Source organism: Leptinotarsa decemlineata, unplaced genomic scaffold (assembly GCF_025532065.1).
Source record: "Leptinotarsa decemlineata unplaced genomic scaffold, Ldec_3_MD MMD2_P_RNA_scaffold_14, whole genome shotgun sequence".
In the NCBI taxonomy this organism is placed as follows: Eukaryota; Metazoa; Arthropoda; class Insecta; order Coleoptera; family Chrysomelidae; genus Leptinotarsa; species Leptinotarsa decemlineata.
This window is the reverse complement of record NW_027412528.1, coordinates 5,768,209-5,788,574: the sequence shown is the minus strand read 5'-3', so window position 1 is coordinate 5,788,574 and position 20,366 is coordinate 5,768,209. Positions and strand designations below refer to the sequence as shown.

The 20,366-nt window shown below is 33.5% G+C and overlaps 1 protein-coding gene across 1 annotated transcript; it reads left to right on the top strand.

Moving 5' to 3' along the window:
- The first annotated feature begins 1,030 nt into the window (after positions 1-1,030).
- Positions 1,031-2,297, top strand: LOC141483077 (uncharacterized). Its single transcript, XM_074177316.1, has 3 exons — positions 1,031-1,296; positions 1,356-1,577; positions 1,635-2,297. Exons 1-3 carry the CDS (start codon positions 1,126-1,128, stop codon positions 2,280-2,282), a joined length of 1,041 nt encoding a protein of 346 aa, XP_074033417.1. The 5' UTR covers positions 1,031-1,125; the 3' UTR covers positions 2,283-2,297.
- Positions 2,298-20,366: the final 18,069 nt, after the last annotated feature.

Genomic DNA, 20,366 nt, shown 5'->3' with positions numbered 1-20,366 from the left:
TAAAATCGACCCATTAACTAAATATCCAGAACCGACCAATCAAAAAGAAATGAAATCATTTCTAGGACTTGCCGGATATTATCGTAGATTTATCCCAAACTTTGCTAAAATCACGAAACCAATGACAAAACTTTTACGAAAAGACATCCCTTTCCTATTCGACGAAGAATGTAAAAAGGCATTCGACCAACTAAAACATATTCTATCCCAATCACCGATACTAATTTATCCCAATTTTACTGAACCATTCATTTTAACAACTGATGCAAGTGCATTCTCCCTCGGTGCAATTTTATCACATGGACGCATAGGTCATGATTTACCCATTGCTTATGCATCGCGAACATTATTTATTTATTTATTTTCAAACAGGTAAAAACCTCATTACATGAAAATAATTATTCTTATAAAAATGTCAATACAGTCTAAATCATAAATAGAATTCTAATATTTATACGTGAATACAGTTACATTGTATCTACGAGTAGTTACTACATAAAGCCGAATGGAAGGAAGAAACATAGTTATTCTAAACTTGAAAAGTATTTTTTTACACCACTATAAACTTGTTTGGGAGGGAGAACAAAGTTGATATCTGACATTAACAGGAAGTTGTTTGTTATTTTGATCATTGTAATGATAGGTGAACAATTATTTGTTGATACATATGGTACATCAAAGAATTGAATGAGTCTTGTTGTTCTTTTGGGAATTCTCTCTTTCAGTAAAGATTTGAGATTGGGACAGTTATAATTTTTTTTGTATATTTTATATAGTTATTTATGTATCAAGGGAATTAGGAGGGCCTTAATTACCGATGGCAAAGTTTGCGTCCCGAGGGCCTCTGCCCCGAGGGACAGCAATTGCCTGAGGTTATTAAGGCTCATTAATTCCCGTGGTACATAGATAATTTTATTTCTGACCAATTTCAATAAAATTTTGTTAATTTTTGAAACGGAAAAATGTACCAATTCATTACCTTTCCGGTATATCCGGTATATCAGGTACCGTTGATTATAGTAGAGTTTTCTTGTTGCTAGGTTGTTGCTATGTTACTTGTTTATAAACAGAACTTTGTTATCAAGCTGTGTTTGCGGTGAAAACGTGTTTTCTACCCCAAATATAATGGAGGATATTTTGAAAAAAGCTGAACAAGCAAGAGAATCATTAATTCCATCGAGAAGTGAAGCCGTATACCAAAAAGAATACAAGATATATCTGGACTGGCTGACACGGAAAAATGTTATGCCAAAAGATGTAACTGAAACTGTATTTCTGGCATATTTTCAAGAACTGGTAAGGAATTTTCTATGTTTTTCGGTAGATTTGGTAGTAATTGTGTTTATTCGTTTCAGTCAGAAACGTATAGTCCGAATTCTTTATGGACTAAATGGTCCATGCTAAAATCGATGGTGACTATATATGAGAAACGAGATATCACCAAGTTCAATGAACTACAGGCTTTTTTGAAAAGGAAGAGTAATAGTTATAAGCCGAAAAAGTCTGCTGTTTTATCTCCTAAAGATGTTATCAGATTCCTAAAGGATGCTCCTAATGATATTCATTTATTGCATAAGGTAATTTTTTTCTTATTTTTCTTTTTGTGTGTATTTATTTCCTTTTTTTTGTTAAAGGTTGTTTTGATTATGGGTTATTTTGGAGGATGCAGAAGTCAGGAACTTTTGAATATGAAGATATCGGATATAGAGGACCGGGATTCCGTTATGGTAGTGAACGTACCGGAAAGTAAAACTGGTGTATCGAAGAAATTTACAGTTGTGGATGAAAAAGAGTTCTCCGCTTTGCCTTTATTAAGACTTTATATGTCTTTGCGTCCTAAAGGTATTGAACGATTTTTTTTGAGCTTCCGACAAAATAAATGTACATCTCAGCCAATTGGAAAAAACATGTTTGGGAAAATCCCCAGCAAAATCGCAATGTATTTAGGATTGCCAAACTCATCTTCCTATACGGGACATTGCCTTCGTCGCACTTCTGCTACTGCTCTAGCCAATGCAGGAGCAACTATGACTAACTTAAAAAGACACGGAGGTTGGGAAAGTTCCACGGTGGCGGAGGGGTATTTGGAGGATAGCATCGAATTGAGAAATAAAACGGCGCGTATGTTGTCTACTTTGTCATCAGAAGAGGCAGGTACCTCGACTGTAGTGAACAGAAGCTCCAGCCATACAAAAGAAGAAATTGCTTCCAGTGGCGGAAGTAATTTTCAGGGAACATTTCAAAATTGTACATTTATTATTTGTAATGACGTGAATAAATAAAATATGGTTCAGTTTTCATTTCTATTTATTATTACTTGTCAAAGGTAGAGGGAATTATAAAATCTATAATGTCCCAAGGGAGTTATGACCCTCTTTATTGATAGCGTAACTATGACGATATAAGCTTGTAATATCCCGGTCAGAAATAAACACATTAACACTATAGTTGCCTGTCTTCTATTTTCTAAACTGGGTATTTTAAATTCATTTCGTAGTGCTACTGCTCTAATTGTATTATAATCCGGGTATACTTTATATTTCTTGTAATATAAAAATCTCAGAAATCTGTTTTGAATTTTTTCCAATCTATTTTTATGAACAATATAGGAAGGATGCCATACTACAACCCCATATTCAAGTTTAGGTCTGACCAAACTATTATAAAGTGTAGTAATCACTTTAATATCATTGAAATGTGCACTTTGTCTCATTACAAATCTCATAATTCTTAGAGCCTGAGATGCTATGTAATCCAAATGAGGTTTGAACGAGAGTGTGGAGTTATAGTATATACCTAAATCTTTGACAGTCTCTACCCTGGATAATTCAATACCATTCATTAAGTATTTGTATAGTGTTTTATTCAGTTTTCGGGTACAAGACAGGACAGAACATTTTGATATATTGAACGGAAGATCATTTTTCACACTCCATCGATAAACACTATCGATGTCCTCTTGTAGTTTGACACAATCTTGTAAGTTTTCGATCTGTCTATAAAATTTAGGATCATCTGCGAATAAAAGACACTCAGAGTACTTTATATTTTGAGTTAGATCATTAATGAATACAAGAAAAAGTAATGGACCCAAGTTTGATCCTTGAGGAACTCCAGAGTTTGCGCGAAATTTCCCTGTACAATTACCTTCATATTTGACTCTGAAGTGTCGATTATTCAAATACGATGCCAGCAATTTGAGTACTCGGGTATCAGCGCCATTTTTATGTAACTTTTCCAGTATCACATCATGATTAACTTTATCGAATGCTTTTTGAAAATCTTTATAAATAATATCAACCTGTTTATTGTTATCTAGATGGTTGAGGACATGATGAGTAAATGTTAGTAGATTTGTTGACGTCGACTTTTTTGGTACAAATCCGTGCTGTTCATCACAAATGTTTTCGTCAAAACCCCTTAACACTTTTATATAGATGATCTGTTCAAACAGTTTTGCAATAGCACACAGCACTCCTATTGGCCTATAGTTTTCAATATCAGAAACCCTGCCAGTCTTATGGATAGGTGTCACTAATGCTTCCTTCCATAAGTCTGGAAACGTATTTGATTTTATTGATGAATTATAGATATAAAGAAGAGGTTGCTTTAGCCATACTCCACATCCTTTAATAATATATGGTGGTATTTTATCACTTCCTGCAGATTTTTTTGGCTTAAGTTTCTTTAAAGCTTCAAAGTAATCGCTGTCGGTTACTTCATCGATTGTGAGACGGGTTTCAACATCACCTGCAAAGTTGATGCTGTAAGTCGCCTGGTCATTACTGTAGACAGATTGAAAATATTTGCCAAAAGAATCTGCAGAGTCACTTTCTTTCACTCGGGAGCCCTGTAGCTTGAGTATGAGGGAAGAATTATTAGTTTTTTTGTTGCTTTTCGTATATGACCAGAAGTGTTTTGAATCGTTATTAATGGCATTTTCTATATTTTTATGTATTCTTTATAGCACGTATCAATTAGTTTTTTCAATGTTCGTCTCTCCTCAACATATAGCTGCATATAATAGTTGGATAGATTTTTCAACTTTCTTAGTTCATTTTTCCGTTTCAAACATTTTTTTACTTCATAGGTAAACCAAACAGGAAACTTTCTTTTTTTATTTTTTACTCGAGGTACTAATTCATTGAGAACGTCATATATTTTACTATAGAAAAAATTTACCGCGTCATTAACATTTTCTATTTCAAACAATGCGGTCCAGTCAATATCTCTGATTTTATACGAAAGCTGTCAGAAATCACACCTTTGAAAATTATATACAGTTTCTGTTCCAAAGAAGGTATTCTCCCTATTACTCTTACTATTTTCTAGTTCAATATCAATTAATAATGCAGGGTGGTTTGTATCCTCTTCTATCAATGGAAAGTCAGATCTAGATACTTTTAGAAACTCGCAATTTTTATTAGCTGTTAGCACGAGATCAAGTTTTCGATTATTATTATTGAGAACTTCATTCATTTGTTATAAAGCATTTAAGTCCGTGAAGTCTAAAAAAGTCAAATGTCTGTCATCCAAGCTTGTTCGCACCGTTAACTGGGATGTCAAATTTTGTAGGTTGAAGTCACCAGCGACGTACACATTTCTGTTATCATCGACCATTTGTTCATAAAAATCAAAAAAACATTTGTAATTTTCAACAGCTGATTTCGGAGGAAAATAAACTACAAAAAGAGCGATTACTATTTTTGTCAACCTCACTTTAACATACAGAGCGTCGAAATCACTTTCTTTTTTCTTCCAGTCTAAAATTTTAAAATTTTTACTTACCCCTATCATAACTCCTCCTCCCCTATCTTTATTCGTTATATGCGGATTTCTATCGCATCTAACTATCTCATATCTGTTACAGTTAATAAATTCAGAACTGTATATTGATTCATTCAACCATGTTTCTGTCCCCAGTATTAGGTCATAGTTTTCTCCTTCAGTACTTAATTTGAAATTATTCAACTTTGTTCTCAGCCCTCTGAAATTCTGATAATAACAAGTTATATTTTCCATTTTGGCTATAGTGTATCTGTACGTTTATAAATATATAAATGTAACAAGAGTATGTTTTTATTATTTACGAGAAGATTATTAGAATTTAGAGTATATACAAAAAGAAAAAAACAGATCAGTTGTGTTGTGCGTCACCGCGCCTAATCGTGTAATCTCATTATGTTTCAGTTCAAATCACTCCGTTCAATTATTTTCCTTCTTCTACCGCCATCATTCACAAAGACATCACCGTTCATTGTCCACACGTTTCTATATGAATATTTGGTTGTTGCCTTTCATCAACTCGAGTTTTGCTTTGCTTAGATCCTCTCTAATTACCACGCCACTGCCTTTCAATTGTCGTCTATTTTCCATAACTTTTTGTCTATCTTTATAATTTGAAAAACGAATGAGTATCGCTCGAGGTTTTGTTTGGTTTCTTTCCTCATTTGGTTTTTTTAGAATCGGATGACCAACTCGATAACAATATTCAGTGCTCGCTGATATGTTAATTTTCAATTTCATAGTTTTGTTTATCAGATTATATATAAGATCCTCCGTATTTTCATCTTCTTATTCTTGAATGCCAAATATACGTACACAGTTTCTTCTCTGGAACTGGTCGTGCTTATCTAACTGAGATTGAAGATTTTCATTTTCACTCTGAAGTGCTTTCATTTTGAGTTCATACTCTTCTATCTTCTCTTGATGTTTCGACATTATTTCATTCACTTTGTCATTCAAGTGATCGGTAACATTTTTTATCAATGACTCCATAAAGGTTTGATCCGACATTATCGCCTTCATAGTGTCTTTGACTAACTTTTGGAAGTCCTTTTGGTTGAGGGCCATACTAAATATTCAATCAATAGAAGTGGTACAGCTTTTGTTCACAACTTTGTTGTTTCACACTAATTATTGAGATTTATGCGTTTTCAATACAATCGCTTGCGGAGCACACACTCACACGTCTATTCGCTTTGACTGTTCATGCTCGTGTTCATGTCCTGCAGAAACTAAATATTCCACTATCGAACGTGAATTACTCGCGATAGTGTGGGCCGTGAAACATTTCAGACCATATTTATACGGAAGAAAATTTAAACTATTTTGTGACCATAGACCCTTAACATGGATATTCAGAATAAAAGACCCTGGTAGTAGACTCGCCAGATGGAGACTAAAACTCGAAGAATATGACTACGAAATAATTTACAAACTTGGAAAACATAATAAAAACGCAGACGCTTTGTCTCGTATTAAAGTGAATCATTTTAAAAACGCTTCTGAATTTCATAGAAAATTATTTACAGGCAACAGCGATAACGAATCTGAAACTTCAGTAAAAACTGAAATTTCTCCTGAAACTCTCACCGAAGAATTCAAAAACTTTTATGCACTATGTCAAACCAAATCGGTAATTGACTATTCAAAAATACAATTTTCCAATTCGCAATTACTAGACCGGAACCATAAAAATATATTAATTGTTTTTCAACAGAACAAACTTTAAGAAATACACGAAAAAATTATAGAAGACCTATTCGAAACCAATTATGACTTCGGATATAGGAAAATAAACATTTTATCAAGTGATACTGTGAAAAATCGCAAGTACCATATCATTGCAACACCTTTCGATACAAATGATGCATTATCCCACATGTTCATATCCCTGTATATTGACCAACACCTATTCAAACCCAATGAAATTTATTATGTTGAAAATAATCCTGATTTACCTTTACAAGAAATTTTATCTTACATATTAGCTGATGTTGAAAACATAAAATTTATATTTTGTGAAAATCTAATAACAACACCCGATAAAGACCAAATACCTATTATTTTAGATCAATATCATAATGGAAAAGCGAATCTTCATAGAGGAATAAATGAAACTCTGAGAAGAATAAAACAAAAATATGAATGGCAAGGAATAACCAAAGACGTAGAAACGTATATTAAAAAAAGGGAAATTTGTCAAAAATCTAAAATTTGCAGAAAAAATCTAAATAACCCTTTTGTAATAACCGAAACCGAAACGCCAAAAACACCTTTCGAAAGAATAAATATTGATATTTTACAAATTCCAACCAATACATACGTCCTCACAATTCGAGATGAACTCACTAAGTTTACACAAGCTTATCCTCTTGAAAATAAATCAGCCAAATCAGTAATCCATACGCTTATGATATATTTTCAACACTATGGAACTCCTCTTAGAATCCATTGTGATTCAGGGAAAGAATTCAACAATATCATGACGAAAGATTTATGTCAACTTTATAACATGAAATTAACATTCTCAAGTATTGACCACCCTCAATCGAACGGATCTTTAGAAAGATTCCACGCAACTCTGATGGAAATGATCAGAGCCTATCTCGCAGAAACCCCTGATGGACATCCCCTAGCTATATTGCCATATGTAATCATATGCTATAATAACTCGACCAATAAAACACATGGTTTTACACCATACGAACTCGTCTTCGGACATACGTCAGGACGACCCCCTGAGCAAAAATATAACCAAGAACAATTAATTAGTAAATATATATGCGATTTAAATAATCGAATATCATATTTTTATAAACTAGCAAGAGAAAGAATTCACAGAAGTAAAGAAAAAGCAAAACAACGTTTTGATGAACAAATAAGTCAAACTCACTATGAATTCAAAATAGGAGAGAAAGTATATGTCAAAGAGAGCCAAATAGGTACAAAATTACAAAACAAATTTAATGGCCCTTTTGAAATCCTTAAATTATATAAAAACTCAGCCCTTCTCAAAAACTTTGAAACAAATAAAGAAAGTAAAATAAATTTTGATAAAATGAAACCCTATCACGATTAATTTCTTACAGATGCAATCACAACTACTACTATTCATCATTCTACCCCTGTGTGCATCACAATACATACTACAAGCAATAAACAACACTATTGGAGTGTATTATCATGATGAAGGACATACAAAAATATCAAATGACCACTGGACGCTACTGGTATACAAAGATTTAAACCCCGTAAGAAAAGCTCTAGATCATAATCAAAATATTTTAAATGAAATAATCTTAGTACTTGAAACCAACAATCAAATGATGATTTCTTTTTATACTGATATTGAAGCGCATACTAACGTACTCAACCAAATTTCAAATTCGCTTGAATCTAAATATTTCCAAATAAAAATGGATACAGAAGATTTTTCGCCTGAAAAACAGAGACGAAAACGTGGATTAATAAACGGTGTAGGAAGTATTTGGAAAGCTGTATCTGGAAACCTTGATTCCTCAGACGGAGAATATTTTACAAATTCAATAAACCAATTATACAAAGATGAGCTTCAAATCGAGAATTTATTAAAAAATCAAATTTCAGTTACAACCTCAGTAATAAGAAACTTTAATGAGACTATTCAAAAATTACAAGTTGATGAAGCTACATTTAATGAAGATATTAAAAAGATAGAAAAATCTATATACGAGTTGTCTGACGAATTACAATTAATTACAGCAATATGAAATATGTGAATCACTCTCAGAAAGTTATCTTTTCATAGAAGATTATCTAAATGAAATCTTAGAATCAATCACTTTTGCTAAATTACGTATTATACACCCATCGATTATAAAACCAAAAGATTTAGTAGATTCTCTTCAAGAAATCTCAATGCTATTACAATCGATTATAAAACCAAAAGATTTAGTAGATTCTCTTCAAGAAATCTCAATGCTATTACAAAATAATTATTTACCTCTACAACCAAAAATAAGCTCAGTAGCTAAATACCTTGAAATAATTCAACTTGTAGCTTTTCAAACAGAATCAAAAATTGTATATGTTTTGAAAATACCCCTTGTTGAACCTGAAATATACAGAGTGTACCGACTTTACGAAATTCCTATATTGGATAATAGAACCGGATTACATCATATCCTACCTACTAATATAAAGTACATAGGAAAAGATGATGAATCATTATCATACGTGATCATACCCAATTTTGAAAATTGTAAACCCTTATTTTATAGAGGAAAAATTTGTGAAAGACTTTTGCCCTATCCTATTGACAACACTGCTATTTGTGAAGCTCAGATATTCAGACATTTGTTACAACTACCAAAGGTTTGCAAAATGAGCCTTCTTTTTGCAAAAGACTATAATGCCTATGAAATAAAATTTAATACATGGATAATTCTAGTTTCAGATCCATTACCAATTACTGTAACATGTAACAAAGAATCAAAAACGAATATTATAGAAACAAATTAAATTTTGAAAATGAATGAAAATTGTAATGCATTCATTGGCAGCACAAGAGTACATGCCAAAAAGCTATTCTATTCAAGTAAAAATATTACATATAAAATGAATGAAATAAAAATTCCATATCAATGTTGTTCAGGACTACCTTAAAAACAAAATTTTCCAAAACTGAAACCTCTGAAGTTGAATAAAATAAATGCTGATGATTTGAATACAGCTCAATTCAAACTAAATGAATATTCTGATCAATTAGATAAATTGATTAATGAGCCTTTCGTCTCAAAACATATTTCATGGTTTACCTATGTAACATGTAACAATTGCTCTTGTAATCTTTTTGATTATATTAAATTGTTTTTGTAAATGTAAAAATAATAGAAATGTAAGAATTGGTATTATGACATCAAGAAATGATGGACCACCACCTCCAGCACCAAGTACGCGAAGTAAATTCAGAGCTATAACCAGATTCTTCCCTAGAAGAAGACCTAGCTATCATATCGGAGAACCCGTGGAAGAAGAAATCGAACTCAACTCAAATTCTAACAAGAATTATGCCTGAAAAGGTGCTACAAGGTATAGCATCAACTTTTTCATAAAAAGGGGAGCTGTTATATGAAATTATACAATGGCCCATTATACAGAACTACGTCGTATTAATGGCGCAGTTATAGAAGAACCTTGAAATCAGCAAAGACTCAGCATTTCCTGTTTACCAGTCTAGAAATAGAACACAAAGGACTCCCAGTGGGAATTACCTATAAAAGCAAGCAAGACCCGAAGCCAGCGTTCATAAGTTATTATTACTCGTATAATTCACTTCAGCTCATGAAGCTCAATAATTGTATTTGTATTTGTGAACCAAAATAAATTGTGTTTTTAAAAAGTTTATATTTGAAAACCAAATATAACATATATAATCTACTATTTTTTAAAGTACTCGTCGGACAGTATCCAAATATGAAAAGTAATATAAGTATTTGGGTTTATTGTTCGGTATGGTCTAGAAAAGTCAAAAACAGTTGAGCTTCGGAAAGTTATCGGCGGGTCCTTTCTCAATAATCAGTTGTAACTATTTCATTAAAAAGTTTCATCCATCCTTCACCCTGTATATTGGTTATTAACTTCAAATGGTCTTACTCATTGATATCTGAATTCTTGATAATAACACTCCTTCAATTCTATAAATTTGTTGAAAAATAACAGTTTACTCATTCTATAAATTTGTTGAAAAATAACAGTTTACTCATTTTTTTTCAGCACCACTATGTGGTTACTGCAATATGTGATCATGTTGATCATGTTATGGATGAATGCCATCATATTCATCATAAAAAATGCATCCAGTATCTGCCTTTTAAAGCGGAAACTCTTCCGCTGTATAAATGTCCAATTTGTGATCACTGGCAGCTTGAGCCAAACCATGTTTTTTTTAATGTCAACTAGTCATTGAAGTTGAAGTTTTAGGCAAGGTATGTTTTATAATAACTAGTTAAACAGTATGATTGAATAAAAAAACTGAAATTGAATAATTTTTATCTTTTTTATTGGAAAGTTATGTTTTTTAAAAGATACCTGATACAGATTCTTTGTGAAATACTTGTTGCAGTTATGTTTCAATCTTTTTCTAATCAACTACACCATTAAGTATTTACTACTTTACTCAAGCATATAACAAGTGAATTTTTCAAGTTATAAAGAAATCAATTAATTTTATAAAATAAGTGTTTAGTTACTGTTCAGATGGTAGCTAGCCAGTTGGTTAATGTGTGAGTAGGATCCATTCATAAAAAAACATTTGTGAATGAAGGTGATTTTTTTAAATGTTTAAATGTAATAGAAAAATCGTTAAATAAAGTTTGAAAATATGTTTCTCCTTTTTTGCAGGGTTATGATGAAACAAGCTGGAGTCATCAAAAAATGTTTGCAGTCGTAGTTTTTATTTGCTGTAGTAGTTTTTATTTGCGTTAGTAGTAAGTAATATTGCGGTCTATGATTGCTGCATCATGGCTTTCGTCTTGGTTCAAGTTGGATATAGGAAAATTGTAATGCACAAAAAACAACTATCAAGTCGATATGATAACAGGGCATGGTGTGTCACTTTTGGAGAAAAATGCGAAGTTGTCATTGATGGTTTTCATGATGATTATGATATCTTGGACCACTTTGCAAGGATTCATAATACTAACGCCTTTCAAATTGAACTAATTGATTTGAATATGCCACAAAGAATCTTTACTGAAACTCCGAAATGTAGTAAACCTCGTTCAGAAGGGGATTCTAGTTTGAAAAGATCACGACACGATAGAGGACTGATCCCCAAGAATATTTTGAAGATTATGTTATCAGAATTTGACTCGATTGATTACGAAAATCAATATTTACAGTTCACAAAAAATTTAACAGAAATTTCTAATGTGAACAAAGTGTTTCAGTCCGAGATGATTACAGACGAGGTAACACTAATTCCTAATATTCCCCTGCCTTTACAATATGAAGCAACTGATTTGAACCATAATGTACAAGTATCAAAAAATTTAGAAGTAATGCAATCACCTGATACATGCGAAGAGGTTCAATCAGAGACTGTTGCTGAAGGAATTAGACGTATTTCTTATAATCTGACAGATTTTTCAAGAGTAAGAAGTGTAGAAAATATACATCAGCATATAGCAAATTTACCTACTTCGAATAAATACTTTGAATGGAATGCTCCTGACAGTTCACATCACATTTTTCAAACAGGAGAGCTTATTCCAATCCATGTTAACATTTCTCCTCCTCCTTTGGTGCCACAAAAACAATGTCGAAGACACTCAAGTGGTTCAAAAGAGTAAAGCAAGGAAATTGAGGTGAGTTCTATTTTTTATATATCATTTTTTCAACTGTTTTCAATTGTTAAAATATTGAGGTGCAATTTTGTAATATGTTGAATAATGTTTTCTTTTATTACAGGCGTATGAACAAAGCAAATATTTGTAAATATTGCCACCTTACAAATACAAATATTAGACGACACATTACGTCAATGCATAGAAACGAAGAAGAAGTAAAGGAATTCTTGCTGTTGGCAGAAAGTAAACAATTATATAAACAATTATATACATATACATTTTGCAATAAAATTTATTTTAGACAATCCAAAGAAGAAACAGTTAGTTTCACAAATTCGTCGGGATGGAAACTTTTGTGGATTTAGAGAAAACGAGGAATATGTACTATCTCGAAATAAAATAAAATTTGACTCCAAAAATGACATAGCCTGTAGAAGATGTAAAATCATATTAAAAAAATCATCATTACATTCTCATTTTAAGAAAAGTTGTCCAAATAATGTCGTGAATGGCACTTCCCGAACTGTTTTGAAACAATCAAAGGCAATGAGTTACAAGATTCATAACATTGCTAGTGAGACCATGAGAAACTTAAGGTCTATTCACATTATAGTTCAGGTCACGCTCAGCTCATACACCACTCAAGCCGCGGTCAAATATTATTAAGGCTGATTCTCACTACACGTGCCAGGCACGATCCAGTCACGGTCAAGTCAAAACCGTTGGAATCACATTCAATGTAAAACAATGCTTTAATTCACATTGGACGGGACGGTCAAGACAAGCTGCGGTCTAGTATCGTGACGATCATTTCTGGGGCGATCAAAGACCGTCGCGCACGTGGCGGACTTGACCATGCCTGTTCAGTGTGAATGACGAAACGGCGATCGCCGGTCAAGTCGCATGCAAAATGGACGAGCAAATGATTGAATTGGTTCGAGAACATGAGGAATTATACGATATGTCCCACAGAAAATATATGGATACACCCCACAAAAACAAATTGTGGGATGAAATAGGGCAAACATTAAAAACAGGTAAGCATATAAACAAATTTTTGAATTTATTATTAAATAGCTACGTACAATATTACACATTATATGTTATATTTTATCATTTTGCCATGACACCGAACCCACTTCAGAGTTGAAGAAGGCAGTAAATTTTTCTCTGTCTTGAAATGCCTCTAGTCGGGCATTGTTACCAATACCAGGCAATGCCATAAAAATAGGTTGATTCTGTTCACTTGAAGAAGAGCTTTCTGACAAAACTGAAGTACCGTTGCGCAAAAAATTATGCAAAATACATGTCGTTAGGATAATATTTTCTATATAATTGGGTTTCGAGTTAATTTTTCTAAAATACAGTCTAAATCTTTGTGCTAAAATACCAAAGGCATTTTCTACAACACGCCTAGCACGACAAAGACGGTAATTGAAAATTCGTTTTTCCACATCTCCTTGAACTTGTAACTCTGGATACGGTCTCAATAAATTTGCTTTTAAGGGAAATGCTGAATCGCCTACAATAACGTACGGTGCTTCAATATTCGTTACAGGTAAGTTTTTACAGTCCGGAATGTCCAAAGTGCCATTATTCAATGATTTCCCCAATCTCGATGTAGAAAAAATACCACCATCACTGTTTTTCCCATAAGAGCCAATATCTACCGCTATGAATTTATAATCGGCATCGACCAATGCTAGTAGTACTACCGAAAAGGTTTTCTTATAATTGAAATAGTTCGATCCGCTGTTAGAAGGAGCTGTTATTTCTATATGTTTGCCATCCAGTGCCCCAAGACAATTGGGGAAATTCCATGTAGTCCAAAACTGTTCAGCAATCTTCTCCCAGTCTTTTCTACGCGGTGTTGGTATGCATACAGCCAATAATTTACGGATTACTGCATTGCACACTTCTTGTACAATTGCATGAACAGTGGAATGACCAAGGCGGTAACTAAATGAGATGGTCTGGAATGAATCACCGGTTGCAAGAAATCTAAAACAAATATAATTTTACCATATATCAATAATGAATCAGTACAAACACTTATGTTTAAGTCAAAAAAAAAAGAGAAAAGAGTGAATAGAACAACCTGACATATACTATTAAAAGTTGCAATCGAATAGTAGCTGAACAATAAAAATTTTGTACTACTCATTACTATTTCTCCATATTTAGGTTATTATTGTACGATTTTGCATTTGCTATTATCTCATAGGTACGACATGCATAAGATTTGTCTCAACAATGTACATTTTTTTTTAGATCCCCGAAAATGCAAACAAAGATGGGAATCGCTTCGTGCGCAATTTCGAAAACACATCAGAGGTCAAAAAACAAAGACCGGACAGGCCGCCTCTTTCCAAACGAAGTGGAAATACGAAGATCATATGGAGTTTCTCAGAGCTTACATGAAAGACAAAGTGAGAATAACCTCAGTAACGGGCGAAAATGAAGATCCTTCATTTATTGCGGATGAAGAAGATGAGAATGATACGCTTAGACAAATCTCAGAGCCACCTACACCACCTACGCCACAAATAGCAAAAGCATCCAGTTCGGTGTTACGAAAAAGGAAAATTCCTGTTGCTGCTACAGAAACTGCTTCCAGTACTCTAATGAAGCACATCCTAGAGGAGGAGAAGAAATTGAAAAAGGAAGAACCCAAATCTGAAATGGACGTGTTTTTTGATTCCATCAGAATGACTGTGAATAAATTCAATCCCTATGATAAATTTTTGGCCAAACAAAAAATTTTCCAAAGTATCACGGAAATTGAAGCCAAATACATGGATCAATATTGGAATCAACCTACAAACTACCAGATCACTCCACAACAACAATTTACAGATGGTATTTCCCACAGTACAACCCGACCATCTTCTGTGGTGTCATCAGTACCTAACTACAATCAGCTCACTCAACAACAATTCACACATAGTATTGCAATTCCACCTACTACATCCATTCAACACCAATCATATTTTGCAACATCCCCCAGTATTTCAACCCGACCATCTTCTACTGCATCATCAGTACAAGAAACGCCACCAGATAGTGTTGCTTCGTCTGCCGCCTCATTATTGGAAACTTTTTCCCCTTAATATTATATTTCATATTTCCATGTATTAGGTATTACTTTTAAGTTAAGATGAGTGTTGAGTTTGACAAACACTATATGTCTTCTGGTGTTAAACATTATTATACCAAAATAAATTTATTTTCAATTACACAACCACTTTTAAAACTTCATTATTCAATTGACACAACCCCGAATTTATTTAATTTAGAAAATACTCCGGTAATAAAGTGAACGAAAATTTTCTTAATGTAGTTACTCACCTTAGACAAACAGCAAGTTTCTCCAAAGAGGAAATAGACTCCCGAAACGTGGTGTTCTGCTTGGTCAAATCACTTTTTAAAATTTCATGTAATTGGTGAAATTCGTTAGGGGACATCCTAAAATATCTGTGGAATTTTGTTTCATCATCAATCAACTCTTTATATAGAGTAGAAAACTCTCCTTTTCTCTTGCGCTGCCTTAGGATAGGATGCACCCAATATCGTCGAGATTTGGGAAGTGAGATTTGTTCTTCCTCATCCAAAACAATGGCTATTTTCATTAATGTATTTCGCGAAAACATGACTGTCTGGAGATTTCGACCGTACTATTGACCGGACAGTGTGAATGCATTATAAAAATTGCGATCGTGACTTGACCGTGACTGGATCGTGCCTGGCACGTGTAGTGAGAATCAGCCTTTACTTGCTTTTAAACGAGACTATTCATACTTGGCGCTTCGCTCATGGTATGCTCATGCTCATTGATCGTGATCTTTCTTTCCACGGATATTTTGAACGGACCGTGAGCGAACCGTTGTGCTAGTATGTACAAATGACACTCAGTCGGTGTGCATTTTTCCCCTGAATACCTTGTGTTTGAGTTAGTTAGGCAAAATGGATGAAAAATTAATAGAATTGGTTAGGAATCATGAAGAATTATACAATATGGGCGACAAATTATACTTTGACACAGCACTGAAAAATAGAATATGGAGGGAAATTGCAGAGAAATTAAATGAAACAGGTAAATATATTGGAGTTTTTTTAATGCAAAAATAATTATGATGTAGATACGTATCCATACAAGTATAATAAGATCAATTAAACATTTTATTTATTTGCCATGGAACTTTTCCAGCTTCCGTGTTAAAAAACTGTTTAAATATTTCCCTGCATTGAAAAGCATCTTCGCCAGCATTGCCTCTTTGATTTGGCAAAGAAAAGAACTGAGACTGCTCTTCTCTACTTCCATCTGACGTATCAGCTGAACCACAGTTAAATGATGCACAATCCCGCAACAAATTATGTAAAATACATTTAGTTAAAATAATTTTCTCGACATTTCCTGGATTTGAATGCAATTTTCTAAAATAAAGACGAAACTTTTGAGCTAAAATTCCAAAGCTGTTTTCCACTATACGGCGAGCGCGGCAGAGACGGTAATTAAAAACACGTTTTTCCATATTGGCAATAGTTTGAGGTTCAGGATATGGTCTCATAATATTCCTTTTCAAAGATAATGCCGATTCCCCTATTATTACATATGATGCCAGAATGTCAGTTCCAGGAAGCGCCTTGTCTTCTGGAATGTCTAGTGTTCCATTTTCTAGGACTTTTCCTAACTTTGGAGTAGCAAATATTCCCCCATCGCTATTTTTGCCGTACGATCCTATGTCAACGGCAATAAATTTGTAATGCGCGTCAACTAGTGCCAATAACACTAACGAAAAGGTGCGCTTGTAATTAAAAAAATTCGATCCACTATTTGGAGGGGCCACTATTTCGATATGTCTAGCGCCCCTGAACAATTAGGGAAATTCCACAAGTGCCAAAAATCATTGGCGATCGCTTTCCATTTCTCTTTGGTTGGCGTCGGTATGCATTCTTACAGTAAATTTGATATTATTGCATTGCAAACATCCCTTACAATTTCGTGGACGGTGGAATGGCCGAGGCGATAACTAAAGGCAATAGTTTGTAGTGAGTCTCCTGTTGCTAAATATCTGAAACGAAATAAAAATAATTGATTGATTGGTTGTTTAGGAAAATGGTGAGATGATTTTTAATTTATTTAAATTTACTTTTATTACTCCGACAAATTTACCTCTCATAATAATAATAAAAGTTTATTATTAGATATCATTTTTTCATTATTTGCATGTGTTGCCGCACATGATGGATAAGGCTTGGGTATCGTCACTACAAATACACGATGGAACAGATGAGGAGAATATTGACGGTAACGATGAAGAGCAGGCTGAGGCTGAGACAAATGATGTTCCTGCAGCGTCCAGAGAAGTCGTTCAAAAAACTATTAAAAAGATAAGAATATCCCGAAAAAAATCTTTCAAACACAGAATCTGCGAGTTCAACACTCATGAATTATTTATTAAGTCAAAAAAGTATTGAAGAATCAAAAGAAAGAGACTCCATAGATTTATTTTTTGAGAGTATTAAGGCCACTGTACGCTCCTTTACACCAGCGGATTTCCATACAGCAAAAACTACCATTTTCAATGTAGTATCAGAAATCGAACGAAAATATTCGTTTCCGGCCTCAACTCAATATCATCATTTTGAAACACATTCAGCATCGGACTATAATAGTTCTCTTCCTCTTCAAAATTTTCAGTCTACTACAACAGGTTTCAATAGTAATTATGTAAATCAAAGCCGTCTTCAATGAAATTCCTCATGTACGCAAACATCTGTACCTACACCCCTATCCTCCGCATCCTCTTACTACGAACATTTTTCACCTAATACACCTCTTTAGGTAAAACCAAGTTTTTAATTATGTTATTTTTTGTTGAGTTCATATTGTAGTTCATTATGTGTAATGATGATGTATTAATAAAATCATTACTACCTAAACAGAATTTTTTTTAGAAGATTCAAACGACTCAAAATTAAAATCAACATAATAATATGAATAAATATAATCATGCATGCACTGCATGAGTTTATTTTGTAAAAATAATTTTGTGTTTTGACTTACCTTAAGCAAACAGCTAATTTCTCTATTGGTGAAATGGACTCACGAAATGTACTATTTTGTTTCGCTATATCACTTGAAATTCTATTTAAAATATATTAAAAAGTATATTTGGTCATACGAAAATATTGAAAAAAATTAGTTTCATCATCTGCAAAACCTCTATACAAAGTAAAAAATTTTCCTTCTGTTTTTCGCTTTTTTAAAATTTTGTGTACCCATATTGTCTTGCGTTTTTTTGTTTTCGTTTCGGTTTTCCTCCTCTTCATCATCCAAACATACATCAATAATAGCTAAATCAGCATTCGAGATCTTTTTTAACATTTTTGATATTAACTAATAAAAAATAATGTTCTGACCAGACTGGATGTTGATCGTTCAATATGAATAGTATATATATTCTTGATTGTGACCGATCGGTGAACGAATCGAGACCTGAGCGCCTAATATGAATCGACCTTTAGTTTTCCCATCATTCAGAAAAAGTCCAGTGAGAGATGCCATAAAATTTGATAAAATGATTTTTGTTGCGTCTTTATTTGTAATTTTCTATTTTTATTACTATTATTATTGTTGGCATGGAGCGACTTCTAAGGGCGCATGCTCAAAACTCAATTGAAGTATGCTTATCTATCTAAACCAGATGAATAGAGACCTACCTACGATCTCATGCTAAGTACGCTACGTGAATCGCTATTATTTTTGCTAATTACTTATTTCACCCTGTGTGCTCTAGACTGTGTCATCTTCGACTGTTTGGTAACTCATTTTAACTTCCCGTTTTGTTGTACAATCCAGTGAAGCTGAAGAAAGAACACTCCAAGAAAGGGCCCTTTCAGAAGCAGGGATTTGTGCTAGGAATTCGGTGAGTTCGCTTTATGCCACAATTTTTACTGTCCACTCTTGTTTTCATTTTTATTATTTTTTAAGTATTCGAAGACGCGACAATTTTGATATACGGCAACGAAATGTGCTTAAAGTATAGGCATCAACATCACTATGCGATGATAAGAAACAGGATGATACGACTGGCAAAATTATTGTTGCAAATCAAAACAAACCGCAAAAAAATTATTGAATTGAAAGATTTATTGAAACCTTGTTATTTTGATGATATCATTAAAGTTTTGAATGATATTGGACCAATACCATCCCTGAAGATGAAATTTGCACTGAAAATAGCGCTCCTACCTTTCATCCAATCTTTCAATTATATATTGGGTCATGTATATTTTAACTCCATTGGAAATTATTTCATTAAAAAAAATTCTCTTTTTAGATATAGATAGAGAAACAGCTGACATTAACCCATTTAGCGCTGTTGATGCGTATACGCATCAACCACTATTGATAAATGTTTATCATTTGAGGTATAATTGTTTATTGAACTTAGCGTAGTTATGCCGATATTCTTGCTTGATAATGTGACGTTACATAAGGAAATATATTTACAATTTGGGGTGTGTTTCATATTTTTCAGTTTTTGTAGGTCTTATTTGAAAAGATTTCATGAACAGCAGGTAGATTTTTGATTTTGGTAATGAAAACGGGGTCGTTGTTTATAATATTGCGTTTACGCATCAACGGCCGAAACAGATACCACTCCAGAGATGCATTGTGTACTGCACGTGCGACGCGCATGTTCGTATTTAGTGGGAAGCAAGCATCTAGTGGTTTATGGGTATTTTCAGTCAGTTTTACCAAATATTCGAAGGGGTTACGTTGTGTTTTCGAGGGTCTTCTCATGAAATGTAATGGATAGAGTATAAAGCAAGTAAAATGTCGGATTATGATCAGCGACGTGCTCTTACGTTACACGAACTTGAGGATATAATAGATAACCTGAATGACGATGAAATTGATGCGGTAACTGTACCCCCTGATGTTGATGAACTTACTGATGAAGAGGAGGTGGATGAAAATCTGCTAATAGGTAAGAAATAACATTTTCATGAAATACTTACGTAAATCCTATGCGTTTGTAGGCGATGAGATACCCCGAGATATAGCTGGTACGTTTACTATTTTAACATCTGGAGTTGAACAGGAAACAAATGAACAGGAAACAAATGACAACGAAGCAGGGCCCTCACAACGAAAGCGAAGCAAAACTAAATACAAAAAGAAAGAAGCATCACCAGCTGCTTGGAAAAAAACAGCCTACGTACAGCAGTACACCAAAGTCAAGC